Raw genomic sequence first — 26,679 nt, 5'->3', positions numbered from 1 at the left:
GGCACTGCAGAGCAGCAGCAGCAATGAAACAGACTTTCATATCCTTGGTTCAATATGGCCAAGGCACCAGGACACAAAGGGAATGGAGAGGAAGATGCTGATAAGACTGAAGCCTCAGTGGGGGCCAACTTTCCCAGAGTCTGATGGCAGAAGCTTGACATTGTGTGACAGGGGATAAATCTTCCCCTTGTAGGAATGGATGGAAGCTGGAGACAAACTTATGCTGAGAGAAAATGCCCCACTGTCCATGAAATGGAGCTGATCAGAAACCTAGTTGCAAATGGGCTGACTGGCAAGAATGATATTGCCTTGGTGTAGTTGATGCATTTGAGCCAAAGTAGGCATTGATGCCTGACAGGGGGCGGGGAGGAGACAAGCACATGAGCTTAAGACTCCATGTTTGTAACTAGGTCTGGATCAGAAAAGGAGGTGGAGCAGCTTGGCTCTGACCCAAGTTGGGGTGGCTGTAGATCTAACCAGCACAAAGTAGTGCCCACAAGCCACCACCCGAAGACCTGGGGAGACAAAAATGGGAGAACTATTTCTGCACTAGTCCACAAGGTCAAACAGGACAACGTGGCAACCTGGCATACAAACTGGCTGCGGGGGCAATGGTGGCAGCATGGTGTGCATCTGGGGCCAGAGGTGAGACCTCTGCAGAGGCTACCACATGTGGAGAGTAACCTCAGCTGCAACCTGGGCAGCTTTCTGAGGGTTCTGATAGTGCATAATGATTTAACCCTAAAATGGAGTCTGACCAATGTCATCTGCTGACGCTTAGTGATAATTACGGTAATGCAAGCTAAAAACTCCCTAAAGAGACAACTACACATGGGCTTGTCAAGAAATAATAAAGGATAATGACTGAGTATTTTAAAAGTTGAAGCAGAGAGGATATGGAGATCCTTGTTCTTTTCTGAAAGGTAAATGGGCAAGGGGTGCTTTTGCTTTGTTATCACTGCCCTTTTCTAAGTGTGGTCCTCAGATCAGCAGCATCACTCAGTAACAGCTGTGAACTTAATTAGAAATGTAAATTCTCAAGCCCGGCCCTAGACCTACTAAATCAGCAAGTCCTGTCATAGAAGCCTAGCAATCTGTTTTAACAAGTCCTCCAGGTGATTGTGGTGTACCCTAAAGTCTGAGAACTACTGTACTAAAGTTAATAACTCAAGGTCATGGAGGTCAGTCTGTGAGCCTACAATGGAAACTGATGTTGGATTACCTTCTAGCCCTATTTCCCCGAAGACCTAGTAAAGGGGGAATGTTAGCTGTCACCAGGCAAGACAGCTTACAGTAAAAATGGCCTTGGTTGGTAAACTGTATCTGGACTGGTAAGACTGGGAAAAAACTATGAACACCAGGTAGAAAGCTTGGAGCCTCCAAGTGCCACGGTTCTTGTAGCTAGCCGTGTCCCTTTCCAGCACTCTATGCCCATGTGGCTATTACAAAAGATACTGGTTTTCATATGGAACTTGGAGCATCTAAGCCAGGGTACTTCCCACATTTAATCATTTGATTTGTTCCCTAGCACGTGAATAGTCACTTGGCAGGAAAGAAGGGTGGGCAGAGAATGGTCCCTGGCCTAAGTGAGTGCTCATTCTGGAGGTATATGCCTGATACTGCTGTGGTGTCCTAGCCCCTTATCCTTCTGGGTGAAGCCCATGCTAAGTGAGGCCAATTACATGAGTGTGAAATGTCTAACTGGACCTGAGAACATCTACAGTGATCAGTGCAATTCCTTTCTGCCTTTTGTATTGCTGTTGTCATGAATTGTAACCTCAGAAGACACACTACTTATTATTTTGTATCGTCATACTCATTTACACATACTCTAATATTTTCTCTTTCTGTTGCTCTTTGCTCTTTCCTGTATTTCTGAGTTTCTACCTGGAATAGTTTTCCTTCTGCCTGAAAAAATCCCTTTAGTGATTTTTAATGCAAGTCTGTTGATAACATATATCTTTCAGTTTCTTGTGGTCTAAAACCTTTATCTAAACTTCATTTAAAAAAATCAAGGTATAATTTAAATATAGAGAAATGCTCAGACCTTAGGTATAACATTCCGTTTTGACTATTGCTTAAAGACACAGAAAACTTCCAACACTCCAGAAAGTCCTTTCAAGTTGCTTCCCAGTCAACTGCTTCCCCCCACAAAGCAATCACTCTTCTGATTTCTATCATCATAGGTTAATTTTGCCTGTTCTAGAATTTCATATAGTTGGGATCATACACTATACACTTTTTTTGTGTCCAACGACTTTTATTAGCATAATATTTTTGAGATTCACCAATATGGATATAGGGTCTTTCTTGCAGAATAGTATCCAGTGTATAAATATAACACTGTTTATCCCTTCTTCTACTGATGGGCATCTTACTGTTTCCAGATTTTTGGCTGTTACAAATAAATCTGCTGTGAACAATTTTTAACAAGTATTTTGTGGACATAGTTTTCATGTCTCTTTGATAAATACCTAGCAGTAAAATTACTGGGTCATATATGCTTAACTCTTTAATAGACTACCAGACTGTCTTCCAAAATGACTGTACCATTTTATACTCTCACCAGCAATGTATCAGAGTTCTGGTTGCTCCTTATCATCTTGAACATTTGTATCATCAATCTTTCTCATTTTAGCCCTTCTAACTCTCATAATGTTTCTTGCTTCAAAGTTTTTTTTTTTTTTTAATCAGAGTGTAGCTATATCTGCTTTTTTTATTGTTTGCATGGTATATTATTTTCCATCTTTGTACTTTCAACCCTTCTGCATCCTAATATTTGAAGAGTTTCTCTTATAAGCAGCATATAGTTGGATTTTTTTGTAGTTAACTACTGATATACTTTATTTACTATTTTACTATTTCTGTTCTATTTTTATGTGACTTTACCTTTCTCAGTTTTCTTTGGATTAATCAAATGTTTCACATTACTCCATTTTCCTTCCACTGAATTATATTTTAAAACCATTTTTAGTAGTTAGCCTAGAGCTTAAAACATACATTCTTACTTATTACAGTCCAAAGCAAATTATTTCTTTTACTACTTGGCTGATACCAATTAAACCTTAGAACTTTTAAACTCCATTTATTTCCCTCCCATCATTTATGTTACTGTTGCCATGAATTTTAGTTATATATAAAGGTGAAGCTCCTCAGGGCAGTACAGTTATCATTTTGTACAATTACTCTTCATTTATATTTTCTTTCCAGTGTTCTTCTTTCCCTCTGGCATGTCCATACTTCTATCTGGGATCATTTTTCTGAAGAACTCCCTTTAATTTTTCTTTCAGTGCAGGCCTATTGATGCCAAAGTCTCTGAATTTTTATTGGTTTAAACGCATCTTTATTTCACCTTAATTTTTGAACAGTATTTTTGCTGGTATAGAATTTTAGGCTTGCAGTTTTCTTCTTCAGTACTTTAAAGATGTCTTTACATTGGCTTCTAGTTTCCATCATTTCCATTGAGAAGCTGTCAGTTTTATTGTTGCTCCTTTTAAAGGCACTGTGGTGGATAAAAGATCGGCCATAGTCTTTGCACTGCCAGCAGGTGGAGGATATTTCCCCTGCCCTGGGACTTTGCTTTGACAGATAGAAGGGGTGAAAGTGGTGCTGTTCCACCTCTGTGCATGGACTCTAAGCTTCTGCTTTCACCCTCTTGGAGCCCCAAGCCACCAGGTAAAAAGGTCCAGTTTCTCTGCTAGAGAGACTACTTGGAGAGAGACGATATCCAACTGTGTCCCAGCTATTCCAATCACTCCAGCCTTCTTTGGCAGTCAGCCCAAGTTGGGTCTCCACATGTCTATAGTTGCATGAATGATTCCAAGTCAGATCAGAAGAAGGTCCAGCTCAGGTTGTAGAATCTTGAGCAAATAATAGTTTTGTTTTAAGCCAGTAAATCCTGGCATGATTTATTAGGCAAAAAGATAACTGAAAATAGTACTTGGCATCAAGAATGGAGTGTGGCCCCAACAGAAACTTAAAGCATGTGACGTAAGTCTGGGGAACGGGTTGAGGACACTTGCCGAAGGAGCAGCAACAAGACCATTAATGAAGGTTGGAAGAGCACTGGGGATACTGCTACTGGAGCCTGGAGAAGTGGCATTATTATCTATTGACAAAACAAATAGTGAGGCTGTACCTCGGAATATAGGAAAATACATAACAAAGCTGTGGATCTGGCTAGGAAGACCTCTATGAAGAGCGCTGAAAGTGACAAATGGTTTTTTAAAAATCACCTATAATTTTTTTAGGTATTAAAAGAGAGAGGAGACCTAAACAAGGAACTGTGCAGTTTTCAAGCAGAATTTAGAGAAAATGCTTCCAACCTGGGACTTGCAGGGTTAGAAAATGAAACCTTCTCAATTGCCAGCTTCTCTAGTCAGCACAAGGTTTTGACAAAAAGTCAAATCCACGCGCTACCAGTAAAACTATGGCCTCAGGATTAAGATCAAATCAAAAGCACGGCAGTAAGACACTTTGTTACTACCACCTCAGAAAGATCTGGGTCTAGATTTAAGCCTCACAGACTCTCCGTTAGACCAAAGGTATCTAAGAATCTTAAAAGTATTGTCCTGGACTCATGTTCAAAGGAGACAGGGGCCTTCTTGAAGAGATCTGTGGGTGTGGCTTTTGTCTGATGGGATGGCTTATAATTTGAAAGTCCACAAAGTTTTTCTAAGAAGTTGTGCCAGGGATAGAGGCAGGCAGCAGGCTGAGTAAGCTATTCAGCTACAAATACAGGACACTCTAAGGAAAAGGAAAGACAGCTCAGAGAGAAGAGTTGAAAGCTGAGCAACAGATTAGGAAACCAACCCCAGGGAACCAAAACAGGTCCTATTCAAGGAATATATCCCTGGGCTTCCCTGGTGGCACAGTGGTTAAGAATCTGCCTGCCAATGCAGGGGACACAGGTTCAACCCCTGGTCTGGGAAGATCCCACATGCCGCAGAGCAACTAAGCCCGTGCGCCACAACTACTGAGCCTGCGCTCTAGAGCCCGCGAGCCACAGCTACTGAGCTCTCGTGCCTAGGGCCTGTGCTCCGCAACAAGAGAAGCCACCGCAATGAGAAGCCCACGCACCGCAACGAAGAGTAGCCCCCGCTTGCCGCAACTAGAGAAAACCTCTCACAGCAACGAAGACCCAACGCAGCAATAAAAAAAAAATTAATTAATTAATTAATTAATTAATTAATTAAAAAGGAATATATCCTACCCTGGAATTGGGGGAACCGGTGACATATGGCCAGCTGAATTTCAGAATTCCTATGGAATAGTGATTGCTGAGTGCTTTCCACTTCCTCTCTTTTAAACTGATGCGATTATCCTATCCCTACCTACTAGAAGTTGAGTTGACCCTTTTAATCACTATTTTATGTTACCTCTTCAGTATCATTATAATAATAAAGTGGAGAGATTCTTAACCATAAAATAATTAAATTAAAATTTAAAAACTTCCTCTTTATACAAATATCACACAGAGGCAGATGAACAGTCTTAGAGACTCTTAATTATATTTTCTGTAGGCTGTATGAAAATATAGTTTTGCAAATATTTTTCATGACTTAAAAGAAAAAAGATATTTCAAGATGTGATTCCCACCCACCATCCAAAATACCAAATATTCTTTATCACCAAAAAAGGAACACCTGACTTATTTCCCATACCTAGATTCCATAGTTCACAGTAGCACCACCTGAATATATCCACGCTGGACTAAAAAAGAGAAAACTGACCATGTAAAGTTTAAGCACAGAAGGTAAACAAAGCAGCAAAAAAGAATACTAACCAACTGATGGAAAGAGTAATGGAAAAGTGATTGAAACATTTCATGTCATCCCTTCGGTACCAAGTATTAAGTAACTAACAGAAGAGGTTAGAGCCACATAGTGGCAAATAATCTGGAAAAGTTAGAAAGTGGGCAATAGTTTAGAGCTTTCCTACAGAGTGACTTACCTTTTCCAAAACTTTGGCAATTCGGGTGCCAATTTGTTCAAGTGACTGTTGTGGATATTGGTCTTTGCCAAGATTTTGCAATACCTGGTATAGGGAGGAAGATGGTAGATTAGAGGAGTGAAAATGAGGTGAGGTCTGGTGACACTGCTGATGCTGAGTTGGGCACTGTACCACAGGTGCAGACTGCTTCTCTGGGGTACCTGCTGTGGTCCTGTTGGTAAAGCATTTTGTGGAAGATACACTGAAGGCCATTTTACCATCCCCTCAGCTTTCTCTCACTTAACAAAAATTATGGACATGTAAAACACATTCATTATAGTATTATAGAATATAGAGTAAATAAAGAAAATAAAAAGCACTTGTAATCCTGTCACCCAGACACAACCACTGTTGATATCTCTTATGTATCTTTCAGATATTTTTCTATGTACACATATATTATTTCTCTCACAGACTGTATACTATGGGATCACACTGTAAACTATCACCTACATTTTCACATAATATATTCTAAAAGTTTCTTCATGCCAATACATATATTTCTACTACATCTTTCTTAATGGCTCTTATTGTATACTATCTCACATCTATATCAAAACTTATTTAACAAATCCTCTACTTATTTAATATGCCTCTACTGTGGCATGTTTTCCAATTACTCTTCTAGGTATATGCTGGGTCTGTCCTCTCTCCCTTCCTTCTTAAGAATGTCAATAGGAGGATTAACTGTCCCAAATATTTCTCACAAAGAGCCTCTGTCTGATGGCAAGCAGAATGTTACCCACCTCGAGGAATAAATCAGAATTAAAATTTCCTGGTCATAAAAAAAAGCATAAGCTCAGTCACAGGGCCTGAAAGAAATTAGGCTTGGCCTAAAGCCACCTAGATGACAGCCATCTGAAAATAGGCAAAAAAATATGGCCTGGCTGCTTGTGCTTTCTGCTATCAGTTGCACCATGACTGTGGGGCTAAAAACTACAGAGAAGCTGAATAAAGCCAAGCACTCACCTCTGTTAACTGGCTCTCGCCCGTGTAATGTAGGCTGGCTCGGTTGGAAACCCCCTGCAAGTGGTCCAGGGTGTGCATGCTCGTGGGGAGATTGCCATTGCAAACAGGTTCCATTGCTGGCTGCTGTATTGGAGTGGCAAAGTCTATGTGTTCTGTGATGCTGAAAAATGGAGAGGACCACCTTAGCCATGGAAAAATTGAGTGGGTGGGGAGAAAGAGTATTAATAATCAGCTGACCATAACTTCAACATATTATTAGAATTGTCTGGAACCACAGAATCTCACAATGCAAGAGACTTCAGAAGTTATTTAGTCTGATCTCTCATTTTACAGGTACAAGGACTCCAGTGCCTGGTAATGACCATCTGTTGAATGTATGAATAGAAATCGTACCCTGGGTCAAAGCAGCAGTGTTGGGATCTGAGTCTTGAACTCAGTATTTTCTCAGTCTCCTCAAGCTGCCTCCTTTCTATGCCCCGTGACGTCTGATTTCCTTACTGCTGCTTGGCCACTTTTTCTCACTGGGGAGGTTTTAAACCAGGTGGGTTTTCTTCTAGGACTTCTTTTTCCAGGGTACAGATAGTGATAAATACCCACAGGTGGTTCCTATCTTTTACTTTCCCTCTATGCACAGAAGCACACTTGTCCCCACAGAAAAAGTTACCTAAAGTTTAAGACAGTAAATGTTATACAGATCCAGCTATTCACTGTATCTATGTATAAGATGTAAGTACTTCCCTTCATGGTTCCAAAGGGGTCATTTTCCTGCTATAGACAGGCTAAATGTTATACCCTATCATATATACTGATGTGGCAAATTGGCACTGCCAAATTTTGTTATAGCTACTTAAAAAGTTTAACACATATTATGCAAACATTCATTATTTATTCAGAGCCTATTACATGTCAGATAACAGGCTTATAATAATTAACAAAACATACCCAGTTCCCACAGTTATGATGCTCAGAGTCTTGTGATAGTCAGTTATTACAGATGTGATAAATTGTAAAAGATGAAAACACAGTGCAATGTCAGTTTACTACAGGAGGGTATATATTTCCTCCATGCTGATGGAGGAAGGAGGTGGTTAATGAAGGACTTCCTGCGGAAGAGAGATTTAAGTGGAGACCAGAAGGAGGAGTATGAATTAACCAGGAAGGGAGAAGGTGCTGAGAACACCAGCACAGGCAAAGGAGATACCACATGTGAAGGGAGGGAGGGGAGAGGGCAGAGCTGAAGATGGAAAGACACGCAGGGAGCAAATCATGAAGGGCTCTGTGGGCCACTGTAAATAGCGATATTTGTAAGTTATTAGAGTATTTTAAGAATTATTTAACTTATATTTGAGGAATAATGCTGAGTACTGTGGACAGAATGGACTGAAGAGATACAAGAATGAATAAACCAAGAGGACCAGCTAGGAGGCTACTGAGTGAATCTAAGTGGAGATGACGGTGCTCTGGTTTAAGGAGGCTGCAACGGGGATGAAGAAAAGCAGGTGGTTTTGAAAAATACTCAAAAGTTGTGGGAGTAGAGCAGTCTGACTAGGAGTGACTGTAAAATAAGAAGGCTTAGTGGTAAATCTTGGGGAACTCCAATGCTTAAAAGGTAGACAAGGGGCCAAGAAAAGAGGCTGAGCATACAGGGAGGAAAAAGCAGCTATAGGAGAGGCAACCTTTCTCGCTTGTGTCCTGGTAGATGCTTGTAAATCTGGATTTGCTCTGGGTCCCTTTGTAAGCACACGATGTCAGGGAGGTTTTGTGCTTTGATTGAGAGAGATCCAGTCTTTAATTCAAACTAAGTAAGTTAGCTGTGACTTCTAGATAGCTTAGAAAGTATGGGTGAAGGCACTGAGAAGGGGGCACATCGACGGTTTCAGTACAGTGGGCTGAGTCCAACTGTGGTATCCTCTGAACCACCAACCCTAGAGAGTACGACTCTTCTAGTAGCTGTTGACAAAGACGGGCAGCCATGAGGTTAGCTGGGGCCCAGTGGGATCACTGGTCACAAATGCCCTGAAGGAGGGAGAGGTTTAAGATACTCACTCAATGTTTTTTGAAGAAACTGCAAGCCAGGTACTCACGATGGCTGTCAGCTCTACCCAGCGGAGTTTGAGGCACTCGTCCGGGCTGGGCCATCCCAGACTCTGGTAGTCATGCTTTTTTCCTGGAAGGAAAGTATGTCATCAACCGACACAATTGCAAAGGAACAGAACGTATAGTGTCTTAGGCCCTGGTGATTACTTCATCCAGATCGGTGTATTGGAGGTGCCAATCATTCTTCTAGTCTAGAATTTCTACCACCTAGAGAACTAACTAAAATCTTGTCATTCACAGCTATGGGAATAACAATCATCTTTGAGTAAAGCCTTGTTTTCAAAGACAGATGATGAAGTAAAAATAAATGTGCCCTTCACTGGATTTAAGACTGAGATAAGGGTCAAAATACTCTTCAATGTTAACATTTTACCAAACTTAATTTTTACCTTTCTATTGCTTTCTATTCAAAATCAATACATTTTGATTTTATAAAGACAACTCTAAGTCAGGAGAAACATGTATCCCTAACGCAGGGTTTCGTAAGCTGGTACTATTGACATTGTGAGAGCTGTCCTGCCCGCTGGAGGATGTCTGGCAGCATCCCCGGCCTCTACCCAATAGATGTCAGCAGCACCCTCCCTGATATACGACAACCAAAAATGTCTCCAGATACTGTCAAATGTTCCCTGGGAGGGCAGAGTCACTCCTGGTAGAGAACCCCTGCTGTAAAGAAAAGCAATAGGATAGAGAATAATGATGATAATGAAAGGTTATCATTTATTTCCAGAGCACTTACCATGTGTTCAGGTCCTGTATATCTGTATACAGGTATATCTGTAACCTCATGAGGCAGATTTTAATCCTCATTTCTCAGCTGAGAAAACAAGAGGCTCAGAGAAATCAAGTGACTTGCCCAGGGTCACCTGGCTACTAGGTGGCAGAAATGGGATTCAGATCCAGGTCTGTTTGACTCTAACGTGCACATTCCCAATCATGCTATTTAAAGCTTTACTGGGCTTTTAAAGCTCTGTTTATGGTACCCTTCAAAGGTACTACCTTTTGGGTGTAGGCCCTTTACTTAAATCAAGTCCCCAAGAAAAGAGCAGAATTAAGTCCTATCTGGGAAGGATTCTTCTAAAGAAATTCGACTGGAATGGACAGGAAGGAGAACTTTGGTTCTGTACAGCTCTTTTTATACTGTAGGAATTTACCAACGATAGAAAATGTTTAAGACACAGGCAGGGCTTTAGATTTAGATTTTAATAGAATAGAAAAAAACAGTTTGGAAGAGTTTCAAATGAACCCTGTTTAAGTTAATAAGTTAAAGAATTGAACCACAGGTTTCACAATAAAGCTTATTTTTCTTTTATGCTTAAGAAATTCACTTGAAAAATGTTTATTGAGCATCTGTTATAAGAGACTGGGAACTGTGTTAAGACACTAGGGATACAGAGAGGAATAATAAAAGGGCCTGCCCTTGAGCTCACAGTCTACTGAGGAAGGTAAACAAACAAATTATTAGAACACAATAGGGAAGTGCTAGAGTGAAGGTAGAGAACAGCTGCATAGAGGAGAGAGCAACTAATGCTGCCTGAAGGTACCAAGGAAGAGATGGCATTGGAGTTTGAAGGGTAAAGATGAGTGACATTTTAGCACCGCTGAGGTGGCAGAAGGGCACTCCAGGCAGAGGGAACAGCATGTGCAAAGACAAGGAGGTAAAACAAGAGCAGGGTTGGTTCAGAGAATTGTACTGAAGAGGAGAGAAAGGCTGGGTTGTAAACAGTCTTGTGTACCACACTAGAAAGTTTGGTCTTTATGCTGCAGGCACTGGGGAGCCTTTGAGCGCACCACTCTCCACCTTGTTCACAAGGATATCATAAGACACTCTGTTAAATGCTTTGCTTTAATCTAGTTACATTATGTCTATGACACTTTCCTGGCCTTCCAGTCTACTAGCCCTCACCAAAGTAGGAAATGAAATTAGTTATGCATTATTAATTTTATTAATTCTTAGAAAATCTACAATGGCCCTTAATGATCCCTATTCTTCCCCCATGGGCTCACAAAGTACTGGTTAAATAATTTGCTTTAGAACTTTGTCAGAATTTATCACAAACTCCTTATCACTTGGTAGTGGACAGAATCCATACTTATTTGGGATACTGAAAATTGGGATACTGAATCTCTCCAGTCTTCTCTTGCTTTAGAATTTTTCACTTTAGTGACAGTGACACTTTAGTTCCATGATCTCATTTGCAAGTATATTCAGTGCCCTACCCAGGCCCACCTCCCTGAATCCATTTAAAATTGTCTGAGTGCTCTCCTATCATCTCAACCACCCTGAGCTTTAATTTTCACTTTTACAAGAAATGTTTAGTTTTTGTTTGTTAAAGTAATATAGGCTTATTATAAAATATTTAAAAAATGGAAAAGAATGTAGAAGAAAACAGAAAATCACCTGCAGACCTATCAGCACCCAGAGATGATCATTTGTGACATTTTAGTGTATTCTCTCCTACACTTGTTTCTATGTGCTTATTTTAGCATATTTCATCAAATCTAAGATGTCATAAACTGTAAGGTGCACATTATTTTACATGATTTAAGAAAGAAAAATGTTGCCAATTATTATTTAAGATACTATCAATTGTAAGATGATCTCAATTTCAGAGATACTGAAATGTGAAAAAAAATGTAGTCAAAATATAGTATATTTACTATTTTACAAAAATTGAAGTATTCTCTATATATGCTATTCTATAAACTGCGTTTGTTCACTTACTAAATTATAAACATCTTGGCTGCACAGTACGTGGCAAGAACATGCTGTAATTTATTTAGGCAACTATCATCATTTAGGTATTTTTCAAATTTTTATTATGATAAGCAGCACGATGATCAATCTCTGTACTTCTATCTTTCACACTTGTAAGATAATTTATTTAGGGTAAATTACTAGAAGTAGAACTGTTGGCATATTTAAAAATTTTCTGATACATCTAGTCAAACTATCCCAAAATTCATTTTATTAACTCTCACTGTGTATTACACAAAGATAATTTGACAAGCAAAAATGGCATATCACATTTTATGTTTGCACTTCCTTGATTGCTAGTGAGGCTGAACAGTTTATCACGTTTAGTGGCTGTGTGTGTGTGTATGTGTGTGTGTGTGTGTGTATATGTATAGGTGTGAGTGTGTATGTGTATTTGGTGAATTGCCTATGTACTTTGTACATATTTTATTGAAATGCTGTTATTTTTTCTATCAATTTGTAGGTGCTCTTTTTTTTCATTTTTATTTATTTATTTATTTATTTTTATTTATTATCTATGGCTGTGTTGGGTCTTCGCTTCTGTGCAAGGGCTTTCTCCAGTTGTGGCAAGTGGGGGCCCCTCTTCATCGCAGTGCGCGGGCCTCTCGCTATCGCGGCCTCTCCCGCTGCGGAGCACAGGCTCCAGACACGCAGGCTCAGCAATTGTGGCTCACGGGCCCAGTTGCTCCGCGGCATGTGGGATCCTCCCAGACCAGGGCTCGAACCCGTGTCCCCTGCATCGGCAGGCAGATTCTCAACCACTGCGCCACCAGGGAAGCCCTGTAGGTGCTCTTTAAATGATGTTGATATCCTTTGCTTATCATATATTCTGTAAATATATATAAACATTCTGCAAAAATACTTTGTTTCAATCCTTTGTCTTTCTATTTTGTAGTGTTTTCTGATGCCAGAATTATTTTTTTTTCTTTTTCTCTCTGCTTTAGAAAGTCCTTTTTCACCTTAAAAGTATATAAATATCCATTTGAATTTTCCTCTTTTATGTTTTTGTTACATTTACTATTTAATCCATTGAAAGTTTCATTACTATAATCATGTTTTATAGTTTGAATATCTTTTTCCTTGCTACTGCAAACAGACCTACTAGAGGAAGTGTTGCTTTCTTTCCATAACGTGTTAGCACACGCTATCTTTCTTAAACAGTAAAGCTACTTCATACTTTCAACTCTAGTCATGACAAAGTATCCTTTTTGGTGTCCTTAGTATTTTTCTCAAATCACAGATCATTCTGGGATTTAGCCAAGTTGACCTCATTCTTTACCTTTTATTATGTGTCCTTTGCTTTCAGCTTTGGTAAATACAACTTAAATAAGACACATTTTCATGAACTTACCTTGAATTTTTGAAGTATAAGACAGTGAAAATATCCTTTTAAAAAAGGAGACTTTTTTTAAAAAAAGAAATTCTATCACCACTATTTCATTGTTGGAAAAGAAAGTCAACTGGACTCATGGCAACGGCCCTGAACCTGGAGTCCAAAGATAGGCTTTGGGACAACTGTGAACCCTGAAAGTACATGCCAAATTTTGATGTAAATGCATTTTTTTTTTCTGGGGAGCATTTATCCAATACTTAAAGAGACATCTGATATACAAAAATGTTACTAAATAGTCAATACTTATTGAGTCCTATGTGCCCAGTTCATTTAAAGCACTTTGCATGTATAAACTCATGTAATACTCACAACCACCCTATAAGACAGATGCAATTATCGCCATTTTATAGATAAGGAAAATGAGGCACAGAGAACTAAATGGCAAAACTGGTGTGTGAAGCCAGGGAGTCTGTCTCAAACTCACAGTTTTACATATTAAACTAGACTGTTAAGAATTAATAGGATATTTAAGTTCAAGATGGTAAGACTGTAAGTCAAATGGCCAATGGTAAAAAAAAAAAAATCAAGTATAGGTCAAACAAAACTTTTTATATCGATGACTGATTTCTTGCTCACTTGGTTCAATTACGTTCTCATCTGATCTACTTCAAGTTGCAAACACACCCTTTGTGAGAACTGAGACAGTGAAATCTGAAAGAAGAAACTGGCATATTAAATATTCAAATTTACCTTGTGGCCCAGGAGCTGCCACCTTTGGGCCAGTGATCTCCAGGTTTGCTTGGTTACGATGTACATTTTCTGCCTGATTCGAGTCTACCTTTTTCCCAGGAGTTTTCTTATGATCTCCTTTGGGTTTCTTTACACGTTTGACTTGGAATGTGATCTGGGAAACGAAAACATGTTAGGGACAAATGAGACCAATTATCACTTCTGTCCATGGCTGTGGGTATTGGTGGCTTTAAGAATAACCAGTCTTGTGCTAGGGTTAAGTTCTTTCCTTCAGTTTAATTCTTAAAGGTCTAGATGAAAAATGTTTAGCGAAATAAACAAAATAACCTAGACTTGAAGGGTATAGAGGAAACTGAAAAGTAAGATGTCTGAACTGGGCTGTTCCCAAGTCTGCAGGCTTTGAGTGTGGTTTCACACCCATCCCACTTCCTTTGCCTCCTGGAAGAGCCAGCAATACCTAAGTAACATGAAATGCTTCTGGCAGTACAATTCCCATGTGAAGGCTGACTGGAGCGTGGAGTAAAGTAGAGCCACACACCCAACAGAACCCTTACACTTTGTGAACTAGGAGCACCTCCCACCCCCCCACAAAGACCTGGGCTACAATTTGATAAGAATTGAGTTAGCAAACACTTACCCACTCTGTTGCTTCATCATCTTCACTTCTGCAGTCTCCATAGCAAGAGCTTCTGGCCACTCCATCCTGGGGACCTTTCTTCAGTACTCGTATCCCCTGTAAGTCCAGACGCCGTCCTTTCATCTCTAGTGCTCCCCCAAAGCCTTCCAGAGGCCATGCCTGTTGAAATTCATCCACCAAAGCTAATATCTCTTCTGACATTTTTGTTTCATCTGAATTCTCCATCTCATCAGAACCATTGCTTTCCTCAACCACTGTACCTGCAATTCAAGTTCCAGCATGTTATTAAAAATTACAATCATTCAAGTACTTGAGGGACTCCAACCTTGCTTTCTGAGAAAAGTTTTGGCTCTGCTTAGAGGCACTTCTATAGTCCATCTTCATAAAAATACCATTCAACATCTTCAAAATTCATAATATAATATCATCCTTGTCGTCTAGCTTTTGTAAAAAACCTGGCTGAGCACAATGACAGCAGCTAGATGGCAGGATGCCATAGCTTATGTCACTAGTGAGCATGAAGATGGCCATTTTATTTTTTTTATTATTTTTAAAATAAATTTATTTATTTATTTATTTATTTATTTGGGCTGTGTTGGGTCTTCATTGCTGTGTGTGGGCTTTCTCTAGTTGCAGCGAGCGAGGGCTACTCTTCGTTGTGGTGTGCGGGCTTCTCGTTGAGGTGGCTTCACTTGTTGCGGAGCATGGGCTCTAGGCGTGCAGGCTTCAGTAGTTGTGGTGAGCAGGCTCAGTAGTTGTGGCTCGTGGGCTCTAGAGCGCAGGCTCAGTAGTTGTGGCACATGGGCTTAGTTGCTCCGCAGCATGTGGGATCTTCCCGGACCAGGGCTCGCACCCGTGTCCCCTGCACTGGCAGGCAGATTCTTAACCAATGCGCCACCAGGGAAGTCCTGAAGATGGCTATTTTATATGCGTATTTTTTGGGGAAAAAAACCCAACTTGCTCTAGACATGAGACAGAGATGGCAAAGATGAAGTTTATTATGAAATATTATTTATTTAATATATATATAGGATTCTTCAAGCTTTATTCAAATAGCATATGAAATATCATAGCTGTTCAGACCGTACAGTCTGCCTTAACTGAACAATGATTTGTTTAGTGGAAAATTATCCTAATTCCACATGAAGGCTCCCATTTTCACTAATGGCTAATATAAGAAATAGCAATATACTAGTGTAATTTTTTTCTAAAATGGTTATCAAGATATTTATTACGTTGCTCATATTTCTTATATAAAGACTCTCATGGATGTTTCTCAGTGCAATGGCCTAGTAAAAATTCTCTCTCCTGAGAAGTCAATATGTTTCCATTATTATACACTGCAGGTTACACAACCTTACAAGTTCCTCTCTATGCTTACCTAGAAAGCTTAAGGCAAAATTAGTCTAAGTTTCTTAATAGAATGCCCTCCTTTCTTAAAAAAATTCTTCGCTATTTAACTTTTGCTATTTTGAATTAATGGCTAAATCTTATATTGTGTGTTCTGTGAAAGTTATCTTCAATCCTTTCTGGAAGTGTACAGGGTACAAAAACAAACAACAAAATGGAATGCCTCCTCTTGTAATACGTACCCACTGGACAACCTGAGAGCTTGGGGTTGATTGTTCACAAAATGCCAGTCTACATTATCCCAATAATCTTCAATTGGTAATTCTGGCTCATTCAGTGATTTAGAACGTGGCATTAATAAGGTCAACGTCAGGAATCTCATAACCATATCACCAGACCTATAGCCATAATGAGTAACCCATTTTAGAAATGCATAGTTTTAGAGCCTGAGGAGGCTTGGGGTAAGAAAGATGGCTGATTACCATGGCTAAAAACAACTTAAAGCTTTGAGCCCCTCTCACAGAAGGTCTGCAGCGTCACCCTTAGCTCTCTGGTGGCGTCTCTATCTCCTATCCCACTTTCTATTCCAGAATGTGGGAAGGTCGTTGCCAGGCTGAGAGTACTGCAAGAAATCACCTGTCATTCTTGAAAAAGCTATAGGGCTCTTCCGTTTGTTAACAGGTGACTACAAAATGTACTGCTGCCCTTTCAAGTAAGTTTCTTTTAGGTTTTCTGAACCAATCTGCTAGATTCTATTGCTTAATATTGTCATTAATGTTCTGAAACAAGCATAAAATAAAATAGGGGTTTGTAAAGTCTTTTTCTTTAGGGTATTTAGGTAAAAATGGTTGGTTACTTGCCAAAATTATGTGGCCAGTAGTAAAAATGTAGGGTGGACAAAGAGTTTTTATTTTTAGTTTCTATCTTGTTGCCTACTATATTCCAAATGTCCACCATTGCACCTGGCACACAGCAGGCACAAATAGCTGTAGAATCAATTAATGGGAACTCAGGAATACTTTGCTTTGTGAGATCCTTGAGGATCTGCTGTTCCTCCTTTTGCCCTGTCCTGCTGGAAATTCAAGACTTTTTAAACTCTAAAAAGTGTCATCTGTTAAAGTACTGTCAACCCAGATGAAAGGTAAGCCAACAGAAAGGCAGGCACCATGTTTTCAGCATAGTGGCTGGCACACTACGTCATTTACAAACTTCTCAGTAGCTAATCCAGGAAAGCAGCTGAAAAGGATTGCTATAGGGATCCCAAACAGGAACTTAATTAGAATTGCCTGGCAACTGACTTGTAGCAACAGAGCTGTCTCTAAGCACTCCTCATGTTATTTTAGCTTCTTCTTCTTCTTTCTCCTATGGCCATGGGGTTCCTTGCACCTGGTCCTGAGACAGAAGAGGATTTTTGATAGATTTGGCCATAGCCAAGAATACGGGTTTAAAGAAAAGTGGCTTTTGGTCAAAGATAGACAGCAGGTAACTAATTCCCCAGTGTGTAGTTAGAGCTGCATAGGGATGCTGTGTGTGGAAGCCTTATTTCCATTCAGTAACTACTACTATCTAGAAAGCATTCATGTTTTTTAGTTGCAAAGAGTTCTGCAAGCCCAGGTCCCAAAGGTTGATACTTCCCTGTGCCCTTACCATATGGTAATAGATATCATTATCAAAAAGTTCTTAGAGAAAGGGCCTTTCATTGATGAAAATCAGTATTCAATTGAGAGACTATGGAACTTGCTGCGGTCTGCTGCTGCTGGCAGCCATTTGGCCTTTTCCAAGGCTGCTGGGGTCGGGGTGATAGCAATTCTTAGAGAACACCACCAAATAAAGGTGAGGAATGGGGAGATCATAAATGTGCTAAGAGTGAGAAAACATAGACCAATCTTTATTTATTTAGACCCTATTACATGCCCATCTCCATGCTGTATGCTATACAGGTGGAAGCAAAAGGAATCTGGTCCCAAGGAATTAAAGATTATCAAGCTGGAGACACAAAACTATATATCAATACATTAAACAATGAGAGAACAATTACATTAAAATTTTTTTTCTAAAGGAAAAACATAATTGAATGTAGTCACAAAATGCTTCTTACAGGAGAGTAGACTACCTGAGGCAGGATTCAGACAGAATAGAGGTTCAGGGAGGGCACTCCCCGAGTGATGAAACTAAAAAAGCAGGTATGTATATACTCACATACCCATATACAGATACAGGCATAAGGAAGGTATATGTGAAGGCACTACTAATTTTAAATTAACTAGAACAAAAAACGTATACAGAGTATATCAGCAAATAAGATATTTAGGGAAGGTGGGTGACACTGAGAGTGTCTGGGAAAGTCAGGAAGAAGATTCATTGTAAAAGGAGCCTCTAGTTTGTTAAGCAAAGAATAACAAGATGAGAGCCGCAATACTTATAAAGGTTAGATTAGTAAATCAGCTGGTGATTTAGGAGTTAGGGGGTGGAGGACAGAAGGAAGACAGAACAGAGGACAATTAGAAAGGTGCTTCAACAATCTCTATAAGAGTTATATAAAGAGAAGGTGACAGGCTGGGGGTAAAGGGGAGATTTTAGAAAGAGAGGGAAAGAGGTATGAAGAAATTTCAATGAAGAAAAATTAATAGAATTTGGTAATTATATGGATATAATGGCAAACAGAATAAATCCGAAGATGATGTCAAGATTTTTTTACTATGTGAAATTTTAGAATCTGTGAATATGAAAACATAATGCTATTTACAAAGATGATGGAATTGGCAGAGGACAATAGGATAGTGTTGGGATTTCAGATGCTTATTCATTAATTCATTTAAACACCTGTTGTTATGTGCTTAAGAATATGCTGAGGGCTCAGGATATAACAACCCATGGAGCTATGGTCTAGGCTAGAATGGATGGAGGAACATATCTCCAGACATTGTCCAATGAGCAGCTGGAAATACAGAATTCAGGTCTGGAGAGAGGTCTGGACTACAGAGGGATCTCAGAAGGTTTTAAGTTATACTTGAAGTAGGAAGAAAAGGTAAATATTAGACTGCTGCTTGTGGGGCAGATGCTATGATGAAAACTGGCAACAGAGAGACTGAGACCCATATCTTTATTTTTTCTTTATCTTCTTCAACATGTACTATTTTCAAACTGGAAAAAGGAGAATAAATACTGTGAAGTGAAGAGACTGAGCACCCGCAGTGAGGCTTGTATGAGTTCACGTTTTTTCACTTTGATGAATCCTATCTCAGGGTACTGGGAAAACTCACAGCTGAGTCTGTGAGGTAATGAGGCAAGAATCACAGGGACAAGGAGAAGTGCTGAGAGATGGAGAGAAGCGTATGTAGTTCTGTTTAGAAAAAGAAAACAACAAACAAAAAACAGAGAGAATAAAGAAAGAAAAAAAAGGAAGAAAAAAACAAGTCCACTATAACTTTGCAACGTTCCAGACACACCTGGAAATTCATGGTCTGGGCACTACAGTTTAAGAGATTTTCAAAGTGGAGCATATTCATAGAAAAGTGACTTGGTGAAAGTACTCAAAACCATGTTAAATGAAGAAGGTCTGAAGAAATCAAGGATGATCCCATAGTAGGAAGAGTAGCTGATATACTGTGTGCACACACACACACACACAATCAGACTTGAAAAATATTTTGCTAGAAAGATTAAAAAAAATTCCAGAGTGAGTACTTCAAGGATGCTGAAGGGTATAAAAACTATAATAAAGAGAAGTTACTGAAGAAAATGAGGACATTTAGCTAAAAGAAGCAAAAACATGGGGGGTGGGTAGACAGGAACAATACTCATCTTCAAATATCTAAGGAAATGTGACATTAGTGAGAGGCAAGACTTTGTTAGCCTCAGAGGGCAGGACTAGAAACGAGAAGTCATACTTTAGCTCAATATTAGGAAAGGCTTATGAATGGTCAGAATTGGAATAGGCTACCCAGGGCGAGACTGAGCTGCCCATGCCCGGAGCAGAAGCACAAGCCAGACAATGCTGGGAGCACTACTGAGAGGGAGGGGACCATCAGAGGGTGATTAAAAAAGGTGACTGTGTTTGATAAGAAGCAGTATTAATAATCTTGGAAGAGAGGTTTCAAGAAGAGTTTTAGGGAGCAGAGTCTGAAAAGATAAGTGCTACATTCAAAATGAAATAGATCGAGAATAAACAGAGGTAAAGGTCACACATTCAAAGAAATGACCAGCAAGACAAAATCCTTCCTTCAAAGTTTGGACTCAAAACATCTCCTCCAGAAAGTCTTCTTACATGACTAATATCCATTTACTATTAGACTGTGGTTTCTGAAGGCAAGCAGGCCCATTCTACCCTTAAGGATATGTTCCTTTGTCTCACAAAATAGAAAGTATACTCTGGAATTAGACAAAGTTGGTTTCAAATTAGGACTTCACCACCATAGGACCTTGGGCAATTCTGCCTGGAGTTCTAGTGCCTTCTCTGCAGCAACATGGATAGACTTGGAGGGCATTATGCTAAATGAAATAAGTCAGACAGAAGAGGCAAATATTGTATGATATCAGTTATATGTGGAATCTAAAAAATATAACAAACTAGTGAATATAACAAAAAAGAAGCAGACTCACAGATATAGAGAACAAACTAGAGGTTACCAGTGGGGAGAGGGAAGGAGGGAGGGGCAATATAGGAGTAGGGGATTAAGAGGTACAAACTATTAGGTATAAAATAAGCTACAAGGATATATTGTACAACACGGAGAATGGCCAATATTTTATAACTATAAATGGAGGATAACCTTTAAGAATCACTATATCGTACATCTGTAACATATAACATTGTGCAGCAACTATACTTCAATTAAAAAAAAGGCAGTGATCTCTTTTTTGAAGTCAGAGTATAAACCTGTGGACTGAAGACTTAATGCATAAACAATGGCATAAAATTTCAAGCCAGTAATCAGAAAGCACAAAAGGCTTAGATTAAATTACTCAGACTAAGGTAGGCAGGGAAATGATTCACTTCTGAGAAGAAAACAACAATCATGAGTTTTCATTTGCACCACTGGTGCTCTTCCTTCTTTTATCTGGGTTAGGATAGTTAAGAGAAGACTGAGAATTTGGAGAAAATAACCTAGAAAAGCAAACAGGGAATTGTTCCTGTAATAACTCTTGTGCAAAAATGTCAGGGCCCCCTTTACTGACGTTCATTGAGCAGATACTGTGTGTATGTATTTGTGAGGACTTTAGCTCACAAGCAGCCTCTAAGTCGGGAAGCAGCAGAGTCACGCCTGTGTTTGTATTGATAGAAATGAACACTTCCTGAGTTCCATCTGTGTCATAGTCCATCTCTGTACTGGTACAAATGTTTCCCTAAGTTATCTCATTTAAATATTCAAGAGCACTCTGAGGCTTTTTTTTTTTTTTTGAGGTAAGGAAGGCTCAGCTTGCCCAATATTTAACAACTAAGTAGGTGGCAGAGCCAGGACATGATAACAGTATCTCTGACTACAAAACCTACGCTCCACAGATCAGGTTTCTGGGGCAGGAATTCTGGAGTAGATGATGAGGTATTAAACCAGCGGTTTTAAAAATGTTAATCAGCAACACGATTTTCACCAATCCTTAGCAAAGTGAGAAACAAAAAAAGAACATGTATCTAAAGTTATAATACACACACACAACTTATGTCCATCCAGATACACATTTGTTGGTGTAAAGTTGCCAACTGTCCATTTTTGAGAAAGACTGACCTTTATTCTAAGATTGCCTTTGTACTTTTTTGACATTAAAATGTTGTTTTATAAAGTAATGGTAATAGCAGATGCTAGTTTTCTTTAAAAATGACCTTACAAATTAAAATAAAGTTCTAATCTATCAAAACCCTATTTTTTTTTAAATTTTATTTATTTTTTTATACAGCAGGTTCTTATTAGTTATCCATTTTACACATATTAGTGTATTTATGTCAATCCCAATCTCCCAATTCATCACACCACCACCCCCACCCCCCTGCTACTTTCCCCCCTTAGTGTCCATACATTTGTTCTCTACATCTGAGTCTCTATTTCTGCCCTGCAAACTGGTTCATCTGTACCATTTTTCTAGGTTCCACATATATGCATTAGATACGATATTTGTTTTTCTCTTTCTGACTTACTTCACTCTGTATGACAGTCTCTAGATCCATCCATGTCTCTACAAATGACCCAATTTTGTTCCTTTTTATGGCTGAGTAATATTCCATTGTATATATGTTCCACATCTTCTTTATCCATTCGTCTATCGATGGGCATTTAGGTTGCTTCCATGACCTGGCTATTGAGAATAGTGCTGCGGTGAACAATGGGATGCATGTGTCTTTTTGAATTATGGTTTTCTCTGGGTATATGCCCAGTAGTAGGACTGCTGGGTCATATGGTAATTCTATTTTTAGTTTTTTAAGGAATCTCCATACTGTTCCCCATAGTGGCTGTATCAATTTACATTCCCACCAACAGTGCAAGCAGGTTCCCTTTTCTCCACACCCTCTCCAGCATTTGTTGTTTGTAGATTTTCTGATGCCCATTCTAACTGGTGTGAGGTGATACCTCATTGTAGTTTTGATTTGCATTTCTCTAATGATTAGTGATGTTGAGCATCCTTTCACGTGTTTGTTGGCAATCTGTATGTCTTCTTTGGAGAAATGTCTATTTAGGTCTTCTGCCCATTTTTGGATTGGGTTGTTTGTTTTTTTAATATTGAGCTGCATGAGCTGTTTATATATTTTGGAGATTAATCCTTTGTCTGTTGCTTCATTTGCAAATACTTTCTCCCATTCTGAGGGCTGTCTTTTCGTCTTGTTTGTAGTTTCCTTTGCTTTGCAAAAGCTTTTAAGTATCATTAGGTCCCATTTGTTTATTTTTGTTTTTATTTCCATTACTCTAGGAGGTGGATCAAAAAAGATCTTGCTGTGATTTATGTCAAAGAGTATTCTTCCTATGTTTTCCTCTAAGAGTTATACAGTGTCCAGTCTTACATTTAAGTCTCTAATCCATTTTGAGTTTTTTTTTTTTTTTAATTAATTAATTAATTTATTTATTTTTGGCTGTGTTGGGTCTTCGTTTCTGTGCGAGGGCTTTCTCTAGTTGCGGCAAGTGGGGGTCACTCTTCATTGCGGTGTGCGGGCCTCTCACTATCGCGGCCTCTCTTGTTGCGAAGCACAGGCTCCAGACGCGCAGGCTCAGTAGTTGTGGCTCACGGGCCCAGTTGCTCTGCAGCATGTGGGATCTTCCCAGACCAGGGCTCGAACCCGTGTCCCCTGCATTGGCAGGCAGATTCTCAACCACTGCGCCACCAGGGAAGCCCCCATTTTGAGTTTATTTTTGTGTATGGTGTTAGGGAGTGTTCTAATTTCATTCTTTTACATGTAGCTGTCCAGTTTTCCCAGCACCACTTATTGAGACTGTCTTTTTTCCACTGTATATCCTTGCCTCCTTTGTCACAGATTAGTTGACCATAGGTGCGTGGGCTTATCTCTGGGCTTTCTATCCTGTTCCATTGATCTACATTTCTGTTTTTGTGCCAGTACCATATTGTCTTGATTACTGTAGCTTTGTAGTATATAGTCTGAAGTCAGGGAGTCTGATTCCTCCAGCTCCAGTGTTTTCCCTCAAAACTGCTTTGGCTATTCGGGGTCTTTTGTGTCCCCATACAAATTTTAAGATTTTTTGTTCTAGTTCTGTAAAAAATGCCATTGGTAATTTGATAGGGATTGCACTGAATCTGTAGATTGCTTTGGGTAGTATAGTCATTTTCACAATATTGATTCTTCCAATCCAAGAACATGGTATATCTCTCCATCTGTTGGTATCATCTTTAATTTCTTTCATCAGTGTCTTATAGTTTTTTGCATACAGGTCTTTTGTCTGCCTAAGTAGGTTTATTCCTAGGTATTTTATACTTTCTGTTGCAATGGTAAATGGGATTGTTTCCTTAATTTATCTTTCAGATTTTTCATCATTAGTGTATAGGAATGCAAGAGATTTCTGTGCATTAATTTTGTATCCTGCAACCTTACCAAATTCATTGATTAGCTCTAGCAGTTTTCTGGTGGCATCTTTCAGATTCTCTATGTATAGTATTATGTCATCTGCAATCAGTGACAATTTGTATTCCTTTTATTTCTTTTTCTTCTCTGATTGCCGTGGCTAGGACTTCCAAAACTATGCTGAATAATAGTGGCGAGAGTGGACATCCTTGTCTTGTTCCTGATCTTAGAGGAAATGCTTTCAGTTTTTCACCACTGAGAATGATGTTTGCTGTGGGTTTGTCGTATATGGCCTTTATTATGTTGAGGTAGGTTCCCTCTATGCCCACTTTCTGGAGAGTTTTTATCATAAATGGGTGTTGAATTTTGTCTAAAGCTTTTTCTGTGTCTATTGAGATGATCATATGTTTTTTATTCTTCAATTTGTTAATATGGTATATCACATTGATTGATTTGCATATATTGAAGAATCCTTGCATCCCTGGGATAAATCCCACCTGATCATGGTGTATGATCCTTTTAATGTGTTGTTGGACTTTGTTTGCTAGTATTTTGTTGAGGATTTTTGCATCTATATTCATCAGTGATATTGGTTGGTAATTTTCTTTTTTTGTAGTATCTTTGGTTTTGGTATCAGGGTGATGATGGCCTCATAGAATGAGTTTGGGAGTGTTCCTTCCTCTGCAATTTTTTGGAAGAGTTTGAGAAGGATGGGTGTTAGCTCTTCTCTAAATGTTTGATAGAATTCACCTGTGAAGCCATCTGGTCCTGGACTTCTGTTTGTTGGAAGATTTTTTATCACAGTTTCAATTTCATTACTTGTGACTCGTCTGTTCATATTTTCTATTTCTTCCTGCTTCAGTCTTGGAAGGTTATATCTTTCTAAGAATTTGTCCATTTCTTCCAGGTTGTCCATTTTATTGGCACAGTTGCTTGTAGTAGTAGTCTCTTAGGATGGTTTGTATTTCTGTGGTGTCTGTTGTAAATTCTCCTTTTTCATTTCTAATTTTATTGATTTGAGTCCTATCCCTCTTTCTCTTGATGAGTCTGGCTAATGGTTTATCAATTTTGTTTATCTTCTCAAAGAACAAGCTTTTAGTTTTATTGATCTTTGCTATTGTTTTCTTTGTTTCTATTTCATTTATTTCTGCTCTGATCTTTATGATTTCTTTCCTTCTGCTAACTTTGGGTTTTATTTGTTCTTCTTTCCCTAGTTCCTTTAGGTGTAAGGTTAGATTGTTTGAGATTTTTCTTGTTTCTTGAGGTAGGATTGTATAGCTATAAACTTCCCTCTTAGAACTGGTTTTGCTGCATCCCATAGGTCAAACCCCTATTTCTGAGAACCACAGGCAAATGATATACAGTGTACGGAAGCTGAAGGCCTGAGGATGAGCTTTAGTTATACGTCACCTACTGAAGATGTTAGGCAAGGTACCTAACTACTCTGAGTCTCAATTTTCTCAGCTACAAGATGGGGTTAATATCTATTTCACAAGGTTAATACACAGTTCATAACTTTGTAAGGTATCAAGTACCACAAAAAGGTAGTGATTATCATAATAATTTATGGTTACTGGAGCGGGCTTAACTATTTGTATTTCTTTAAAATTTCCTCCAAAAATAGAGTTTTAAAAAATTCTTTAATGTCTATGCTTGACTTTTATTATACCATACTATTTATATTAAAAAATAGAGTCTTTCTGACTCCTAACCACACTATAGGAAGCCTGCTGGTATAAACATGCTAACTTATACCATGACTGTGGTCCCTGTGGACTTGTCAGTATCCCAGAATTTAGAAACGGTAAGAAAAAAAAGTTAGTACCTAAGAGTAAAACTAGTAAGAGTCATCATCATACTATAATTAAATTAGCAATGTGAAAAGGAATGCACCCTAAGAGACAGTTTGCATAATGTTGAAGGGACCTGGCAAACACCTAGCCCCAGCCAGGGCAACCATTCAGTGTTCCCAGTATGGGGATGGAATGGAACTACATGGGAAACATGGAACTAAAGAAACTTAAACACTAGGTTATCTGCCTCAAGCAATGATGTATTTGGAAAACGAAGAGACAAAGAATAAGATTTTGGTTGGGTTTTATTTTGAATTGTCGTAGGAAAAGACTCTAATTTGGTTGTCATGAGTATTCCACTCATTAAGGAGTTGTATTGGAATAGGAACAGTTTCTGTAAACTGAAAAAAATACCCCAGGACTTCCCTGGTGGTCCAGTGGTTAAGACTCCGTGCTTCCACTGCAGGGGGCGTGGGTTTGATCCCTGGTCGAGGAACTAAGATCCTGCATGCCCGGTGGCATGGCCAAAAACAAAAAACAAAAAAAAAAAAACCAAAAAACCCCAAAACCCCTTAACATCACTCAGTATCAGCCTCCCTCATGATGTTCATTTGGTTGTATGGGTACCTGATGTCAGTAAGAGACGTGAGGCTGCCAGGCACTAGAGAGGAGTAGACCCAATGGGAATGAACAAAGTGGCCATCTGGTTTAAAAGTCAATTTCTTTTGAGTTGGTAAATGGGAAATTAATTTCCTTAAAGCCCAATGATTTCTGGTAGAACTGATGAAACTAATTCCCTAAACCTGCAAAAGTGAAGGTCACAACTTCCCCCTTTGAGGTCTAGCTTGCTTCTCTTAGACATTGTTTTTTTATACACAATACCACTTAGAAGGAAACACAAGATTTCGTAATTGCTAAATATGTTAATCCAATCTACACAGGAGGGCAAAAGACACATTTCATTACTCTAACAAATATTTACTATACACAGGAATATAT

The 26,679-nt window shown here is 39.0% G+C and overlaps 1 protein-coding gene across 2 annotated transcripts in view; it reads right to left on the bottom strand.

Annotated features, from left to right (window-relative positions):
* Nucleotides 1-26,679, bottom strand: part of TTC17 (tetratricopeptide repeat domain 17) — a 149,961-nt gene that overhangs the window by 30,016 nt on the left and 93,266 nt on the right. For both annotated transcript variants that reach the window (XM_068555759.1, XM_068555760.1), the window contains 5 exons: nucleotides 14,536-14,795; nucleotides 13,899-14,052; nucleotides 9,007-9,127; nucleotides 6,961-7,120; nucleotides 5,953-6,036 (listed from right to left, as the gene is read on the bottom strand). In XM_068555759.1, the coding sequence (XP_068411860.1) occupies nucleotides 5,953-6,036; nucleotides 6,961-7,120; nucleotides 9,007-9,127; nucleotides 13,899-14,052; nucleotides 14,536-14,795 (779 nt within the window). The remainder of the gene's footprint in view (nucleotides 1-5,952; nucleotides 6,037-6,960; nucleotides 7,121-9,006; nucleotides 9,128-13,898; nucleotides 14,053-14,535; nucleotides 14,796-26,679) is intronic.

Source organism: Eschrichtius robustus, chromosome 11 (assembly GCF_028021215.1).
Source record: "Eschrichtius robustus isolate mEscRob2 chromosome 11, mEscRob2.pri, whole genome shotgun sequence".
Classification (NCBI taxonomy): Eukaryota; Metazoa; Chordata; class Mammalia; order Artiodactyla; family Eschrichtiidae; genus Eschrichtius; species Eschrichtius robustus.
The sequence above is the reverse complement of the archived record's forward strand: the minus strand, read 5'-3'. Positions and strand labels throughout refer to the sequence as shown.